The following is a 7,992-nucleotide window of genomic DNA, read 5'->3' as shown; positions in this document are numbered from 1 at the left end:
CATTTCGATCGAGTGGGTTATTCTCGAATTTACCGTTATCACGTTCGTTGAATATCATAAAACATTTTAAAGTTTCTCAGGGATTCTCATTCGGCGTCGAGAGTCCGCTGTAAGTAAATTTAACTTTAAAATATGCATAACAGTTTTCCGATGCGATCCCCTTTTGGAATTTAAACACATCGAGTCGTATTAAGATACATTTCAATTCAGTGCGCTCGGAAAGTTTGGGAAGTAAATGTAACATTTTGACGTTATAAGTATTCGGGTTTTAAGTATTTAAGGATGTAGGAATTTTACAGCGATATTTTTTTTTATTGAAAGTAGTACTATGGCTATAAGCGTATTTATTCATATATACATATAATATGTGTGTTTTTTAAACAAACTCTTGATATTTGTTCTAAAAAAACCAAATTTACTTTCGCAATTATAATAAAAATTGGGATTGGGATGGAAGTAGACTAATGATTCTGATGATATAGTGTGCTTAACTTTGCAAAAAAACAAATATTCAGATTTTCTCACAACAATCCCGAATGAGAGATTTTTTTTTGGGTTCTTCATAAATACGCAAGGTTAAGTTAAAACACTATCTGCAATGAGAATGTGTCTAACAGTAAACTGAACGGTTGCGACATTTTTATTATGTACATAATTTTATTTTCCTTGAAGACACCTGTAATTTTACTTCCTAGAGATTTAATCAAGTAAGTACTCAAGTTCACTTGAATACTTTTACATAGTCAAACGTGTTCTTCATAAGTTGTGGATATTTTTAAAGTCGATTTTGGGTAGTCTTTTGAGATAATGCGACAATACATTATTTTACATTAAGCTAAAAAACTAAGCAACTTTTACTACAGCATTATTATTATTACTATAGTCCATTTCTTAGGCACTGAAAAAAAGGTAAAATGTCTTTTAGTCATGAAATACATTAAAAAAAACCTTTTATTAAAAACTTTTTCCAATAAAAATACCTACTTATATAGTTATTAGCTAGCATTATTGAGAGTAGGACTGATGATTATCTGAATGACAAAAACATTTAGCTTGAGCATGAACCTCGTAAAGATTTGTTGTAGGTTCAAATCAAAATTCAGTATTCATTACAATGTATTCTCTCGTCCACTTTTTTATTCTAAGTATAAATAAATGTGAAGTTAACGTTATTGAAGAAAGAGCTGCTGTGCAGTTTGCCGCTACTTAAACACTGACGCTTTTGAAAATGCGTTTAGTAGTTTTTGCGTAAAAAAGTAATAAACACACGCATCCTTTACAAACTTGCATTTTTTTAGTACTTAGAGCTCCTAGAGTTTAAAACTTAGAGCAACGAATTCCATCCTTATCACCATCTCTATTTAATAAAGCTACTTATTCAAAACTTAATATCTCATTTTGGTGAAATGTTGTAAAATCTGAAAATTGGCCACCTAAAGACGTGAAGCTTCGCCTCTTCCGTGTGAAAGTTTGCCGAATAAGTAGAATTAAGTAAGATGCAGCTTCACGCCTCCGTTGCTTGCACTAATAGCATTAACAAGTTTCCAGACCGTATTGGGGGAATATTTGCGTTTACTAACTTCATATTTTCTAACGCTAGGTTTATCACTTATCTTTCGGAACTATCGTATAGGTTTGGAATCTGAAAGAAAACAACTACTTAACCTATTTTAGACGTCATTTTAAATTTTGAGAGATTCCGTAATTTACAAGAACCGTTCAGAGGTTTCTGTAAATTTTAACTCCAAAGGAAAACTTTCAGGAATATCGAATATGGCTTTGCACCTTATAGCTAAGTAAGTCTACTTTATCAAATTCAGCCTGAATTTCAGGGAAATACATTCAAAGGATTGTCTGTCAATCAGTTTAAAAGTTATTAGGATTGCGCTTGAGAGGTGTAAATGTTTATTTGGAAAATTAACTTATTATCGTACAGCGAATAGCCGAACGAAAACTTATATTGTCTTTTCAATTTTAAAAAGATATATTAATAGATAAATAAAAAACCATAATAAATAAAAAACACCTTGAAAATACCTTCTATACGTGTCATAAGTGAAACTATGGCGTTAGGATTCCATTTTGTCGGAAGAATTTTAGAGTCGTTTGTTTGTTATTCGTAAGGTGTAATTACCATATCGGGGGGCAAGCTGGTGGGTTTAATCCTAGTTCAGTCTCCCGAGAAAGGGACAATTTACATTTCCACAAGTCGCGGTTAAGTACACTTAACTTTTAAAGTTAAGTGTACTTAACCCACGAGTAAGTCCACGAGCCGACTCTAATTTGTCTAGTCTTGTGTCCTTGTTAAATATACTGAATATTATATTTTAAATAGGTACCTGCTTAATGATAAGAGACAGTTTTTAGATCAGTTAATCAACTTAGGTTGATCTTTGACCATGCAGAAGGAATGAATTATTTTTATGATTCTTTTATACCTAGGTACATCTCGTTAGAAAACCATTTATTCCTCACAGAAATGTATGTAAACCAACATTGACAAAACTAACGATAAGGTGCCAAATATACTCTTTAATATATAGTTAAGCTAATTGGACAACAAACGTCCCTTTTGTACTACTAAGAGCATTAGTAGAACAATCAGGACATTTTGAGTTTATTTTTCCCTTGACATCAAAGAGTCATTGACATCAGACACCTTCACATTTCACTTTGCTCTACTGGAAGCATTGGGCATTAGTTCAAAACTCTATAGTTGTGTATAAATAAGTACCAGTTTTTCAGAATTATGATAAATTATGATTTATGATAAACTCGAACGATTTACAATTTAGTAAACAAAAGTACGTATAGTCAAAACAAAATCACTTTAATGTGTCATACAAACATAACTAACTTTAGAAAAAACTTGCCAAAACAAAAATGCAAAACACACTTTGGAAAACACAAATATTTCTTTCGGCAGCTCCATTTCTCCTCTTCCTCTTTCCCTTCTTCGGCATGGCCCGTGCTTCTTGTTGTGCTTGCACATTAATTGTTTTCATTTCCTCACAATCCTCTTTTTGCAGCTTTTGATGATCTTCCTTTGCTTTAGGCCAAACTGGCTGTTGCGTATTTGACACTAGTTCTTTTGATTCAAATGATGGCTGTGTTGACGGTGAAGTTGCCGGCTTTGCTGACGCTAGGACAATAGGTTGGGGTTCACTTTCTTCAATAACCGTTGAACCTGTAGTGACTTCGGCAGTAGTAGTTTCGTGCGACTCCTCCGTTACTTCCTTCATCGTGGTTTGCGTTTGTAATATAAACTCACTGGTCAACATACTAGACTCAGACGTACTTTCAGTCGTAGTTTCTGTCATCGTAACATTGGTAATTTCTTGAGCAAAGGTGGTTTCTTCTGTGCTTAATGTATGTGTCGTTGATTCCAATGTCAAAGGAGCATCTTTCTGGGTGATAACGCACAGGTCGGCGCATTCTATCTGGTTACACTTGTTGTTGGTTGCACACGATATCAAATGCATCCACGGAGAAATCATTTGGTATAGATGTGGTGCTTTGCAACTATCTACGTACGTTTGCAGCCCCACCAAAGAGTTGTCGCATATTAACGGTCCTCCCTTGAAGCCCTGTAATTACGTACAATATTTTCATACCTAATATTGCAAGTAAACTATCCCTGACGTCTTTTATTAAATTATTTGTTTCAAAATTGTGATCAATTCAATGTATCATGTCACTGAGTTCGTTTACTCCAGGATATTCTGAACTAAAATTGACACGGAGACTTTACGTAATATGGACTTAAACTCCCACATCAGAGAAAATGCGAATTACATTTGGAGTACCTATATTGAATTTTATGATTATCAGAACTTAACATTTACCTGACAAAAGTTGGCCCTGTCACGGAACTCATTTTTGTTGTCCTCGACGTCGTTGCCGCACGTCATGGTCTCTTCGAAGAAATGGCTCCCGCAGTTGGCAATTGAGGGTGGAAGCAAATCCACAGTCGACTGGACTAATAACCGCTCTTCTGATGCATTGCCATAACGTCTCTATGGATTTAAAATTTTCTTTTTTAATTTACATTCATTTTCATTTTACTCACTTAGTTGCTAGAAAAGATCTTTTACAAAAGATAATTACTTTAAATTAGAATTGTATTATAAATAAATGTAGAAACATAAGACACAACGACAGAAGAATTTATCCAAGGTTACACATAGACAGTATCAAAAAGCGTAGCAAAACAAAACCAGTACTAGATGGTGCAACGAACTAAATTACAGACATTTGATGCAGGTCGAATCCAAACACTCCAAATGGGAATGTCTTTACAGATTAGAGTGTTTCCAAGTAAGGACACTTCAATATTTCAATTCAAGGTTTAGCTACCGGATCAATCAATACCGACCATTCCGATGTCAAATATCTTAACCACCGTAAACATGCTTTAGGCGTAACCAAATTAAAATATTACTTACAGCATAAGCAAGTATAAAGCAGGGCTTGTCATTAGGAACACTCATGATTCTGGGAGCCAGGTTCACGGTAGCGGTCAGGTTGAAGGGAAGCAGCGTTTGCATCAGCGTTATATCGGTCCGCCACCACTGGGTCGCGCTGTGATTGTAGGGCCGAACTATTTGGATGATCTGCAAGTATATTGAAAAGTTGACCATGATCATGGGTTGGGTAAATAGGGTTCGGTCCAGTTGCATTCTGCCTGAGGAAGAGACCAGGACCTGCTTCAAGATTAAAGAGTGGGAGATTCACGATTCAAATAAACGCAAAAATGAAATAAACGTTAGCAACGCTTTTGTGCTAGTTAACAATGCAAGCGCAGGCATGGTTATATTACAAAAGGAAAGATGACACTACTTACTGGTTTTTCTATATAAAAAAACAACATACGCAGAAGTACTTAGACTTAGGAGTATTACCACACCAATCGATCGACTAATTTATTCACTGACCTCTCTTTCTTGTTCGTCTTCATCTTCGTTCAGCGTGAATTTTGAGTCAGTACCCACAGCTCCTAGTCTCGCAAGTAAGGTCTTCCTAGGAAATGCGACATCGCTGGCATCGTCACTGGTCTGGACCGCAGAGGTAAGAAGCCAGTCTTTCAGGATCAGGACCGCTCCCCGAAAAAAGCGGCTGCCAGTAGAGTCTACTACTGATTCGTCGGAATAGTAAATGAAGGCCTACAGTTAGAAATTGGTTGTTAATTGATGCAGATGCCAGGCAAAATAAAAATTGGGATAACTAAATTGCGTTGGCCGGTGTGGCGAATTGGAATCTCTTCAATCAATATTTTTCGGTTAAATCTAATTACAGGTGAAAATTATTATTGATTGAGGCTTGATTATATAACAGATGAAAAATTGACACACAAATCATTTTCACGCAGTTTCAAGAAATATTAAAATATTACCATTAAAAGAAGTCAGGTATAATGCAAAACGCTCACCATATATGGATATGTTCCTTTGATCTCATTTTCATTATCAGCAAAAACAACATTACTCAAAAATACCACTGGAATAAAATAAATAAGGTAAAAACCAAAGAAGTTATAAGATATTTTATTAATAAGGTAAAATTCTTACCTGACAAAACTACTAATAGATATTTAAATTTCATATTTTATTCAAATTCATAAATTATTAGAAAATTGTAGCCGTCACGAATCTTTTAATTCTTTGACAATATAGTTCAAAAGAAGAATTCTTAGTATTTTTAATCGTGTTTGAAATAAGATGCCAGATAAGTAAAGAAAAAGATTCTGGAAAAATGTGTAAACCTCTTTGCTGAGAGAGTAATTTTTTAAAAGTGCCATTACTCTTTTACCTTCCGTTGTCATAAAAAGCGAATTAGTCGAGTCACGTCCCTTTATTTTTCTCCGCTATCTCTGACAAAGTTGCACAGCCTCGAGTTTAAAGCATTAATCAGAATCGCATCCAAGCTAAGATGTATTATCCTCAATAAAGCTAGAAGAATGACTTTGCGAATTTAAACGCGTGTTTTACAGATCCCAGCCCCTGCAAATCCGGGAAACACCTAATTATTCATGTTAGGGGTGTTTAAGAACGTGTATTAATATGGGAGCGGGGCCGTCGACTTTTGAAAAATACGCTGTGGATATAAAAAGCGCAGTTTATTTTAAACTGCGGACGGAAACACGGCTTGGGCGGGCGGAGACCACGAGCTTTGCGATTTTGCTGACTTTAAATCTTATAGATGCATAATACATTACGGTGAAATATATCCTATTAAGGGTTACACTGATATCCGTTTTAAATAAAAATTCAATCATGGGATAATTTTGTTTTCTGCAAAGCTATACCTAAGAGTCGTCAACATATGTGATCATTACTATGTCAGTTTTATGGAGTCTTTAACATTCGTTCTAAGGAACACTAACATGGGATATAGCCCACAAATGAGCGAAGAGATTGTTCCTGAACCGCTGATGTGGCGACGTCAAAACGACTTGCTCAGACAGTATAACACGTCCAAATTAACAAGACCTCTCTGAACATTTCTTACTTCTGTTATGTTCTTGGATTTCTACAAGCGAAAGCGGTTTGTCGGTGTCATATAAAGTTGGTGTCGGTGTAACGACCTGAATGAACGAGGTACGTGTTTTGGCGGCTTCCCGCAATTGGTTTACACTTCCTATTGAGTAGTCTTATATTCTATGAATTTAAATATTCAGAATTTTTAACCGTATCGAGTTGTTTACCTTTAATTTACCCGTGAATGGGTAATTGTCTATAGCAGTATTTAATGCCATTCGTTCCAGGTCAATTTTATTGTTTTAACAGAGATCAATAAAATTATGGTTGACCGTGTCAATTTTAATTTTTGAACAATCTTTAAAAACGAAACATTCTAAATTACACTGTGTTGTTTTTCATTAGTACTATATCTATAAAGTTTTTAAAATTAATTCGTTTAACCAATTGATAATATTTTGTTTTATCGTCACCAAAAATAAAAATATACAGATGGACGATTGAAAGGAAAATAAAGGTCTCATACACACTGAACGTTTGGTACCTAAAGGTTGTCGAAGCGAGTCAACGTTCTCGAGTGTCTCACGGGAGCTATCCCGTTCAAATGGTAATATAACTGCAACGCCATTCAAATTTTATTTTATAGGGCCCCTAATATGAACATAGCTTTAGGGATACTCCTTTAAGAACAATACTATCTTAATTAGATTTCACAATGCAGAGTTTTATTAATGAAGTTTTCTGAACTTAAATTACTTTAATTTTTTATTACATACCCTTTTTTTCACATTGTTTGAGTAAATTAAACAAAGGCTAATCGTGCAATATATTAACAATTCATTACATATTTATTTTTCTTATTATAAATAAACAAAATATTTTCGTTCGACCTATAAAAAAGAGCTAGGTTAAGTTTTACAAGTTTTACTTAAGAGTTTATTTTTAAATCAAGAGAAAGACTATAAACTTGGGATTCTTCTTTTAGACAATAACCTTGCAACCTCTCTCTATTTAAATCTCAATAACATCGTTATCCCTATGACTCGATCTACTCCATAAGGGATATAGACGTGATTACAAATACATACATACATAAACTCACGCCTCTTTCCCGGAGGGGTAGGCAGAGACTACCTCTTTCCACTTGCCACGATCCCTGCATACTTCCTTTGCTTCATCCACATTCATAACTCTCTTCATGCAAGCTCGGCGGTTTCGGGCACTTTTGACCTGACCCTTCACCAGGACGTCCTTAATTTGATCAAGATATGTTCGTCTAGGTCTTCCCACCCCGACCTTTCCCTCCACACTCTCCTTGTATATCTGCTTAGTCAACCTGTTTTCATTCATCCTCTCCACATGACCGAACCATCTCAACATACCCTTTTCTATTCCTGTAACTACATCTTCTTTCACATCACAACATTCCCTTATCACGCTGTTCCTTATCCGGTCACTCAATTTCACACCCAACATACTCCTTAACGCTCTCATTTCCACTGCATTTATTCTGCTT

General features: G+C 35.1%; 1 protein-coding gene across 1 annotated transcript; it reads right to left on the bottom strand.

Moving 5' to 3' along the window:
• Positions 1 to 2,858: 2,858 nt before the first annotated feature.
• Positions 2,859 to 6,754, bottom strand: LOC106131082 (uncharacterized). Its single transcript, XM_013330072.2, has 6 exons — positions 6,715 to 6,754; positions 5,429 to 5,496; positions 4,935 to 5,162; positions 4,446 to 4,613; positions 3,846 to 4,016; positions 2,859 to 3,587 (listed from the first exon to the last, which is right to left on the bottom strand). The coding sequence occupies exons 1-6, from the start codon at positions 6,752 to 6,754 to the stop codon at positions 2,859 to 2,861; spliced, it is 1,404 nt and encodes a 467-aa protein (XP_013185526.2).
• Positions 6,755 to 7,992: the final 1,238 nt, after the last annotated feature.

This window comes from Amyelois transitella, chromosome 6, assembly GCF_032362555.1.
Source record: "Amyelois transitella isolate CPQ chromosome 6, ilAmyTran1.1, whole genome shotgun sequence".
Lineage (NCBI taxonomy): Eukaryota > Metazoa > Arthropoda > Insecta > Lepidoptera > Pyralidae > Amyelois > Amyelois transitella.
This window is presented reverse-complemented; position numbering and strand designations above follow the sequence as displayed.

What these genes read in the sequence shown, in the direction of transcription:
- LOC106131082 (XM_013330072.2), bottom strand. Translation starts at nt 6,754, where the DNA reads ATGGCATTAAATACTGCTATAGACAATTACCCATTCACGG. An exon ending in AGACAATTACCCATTCACGG is followed by an intron (nt 5,497 to 6,714) that starts GTAAATTAAAGG and finishes ATTTTATTCCAG; the next exon opens with TGGTATTTTTGAGTAATGTT. An exon ending in AAGGAACATATCCATATATG is followed by an intron (nt 5,163 to 5,428) that starts GTGAGCGTTTTG and finishes TTCTAACTGTAG; the next exon opens with GCCTTCATTTACTATTCCGA.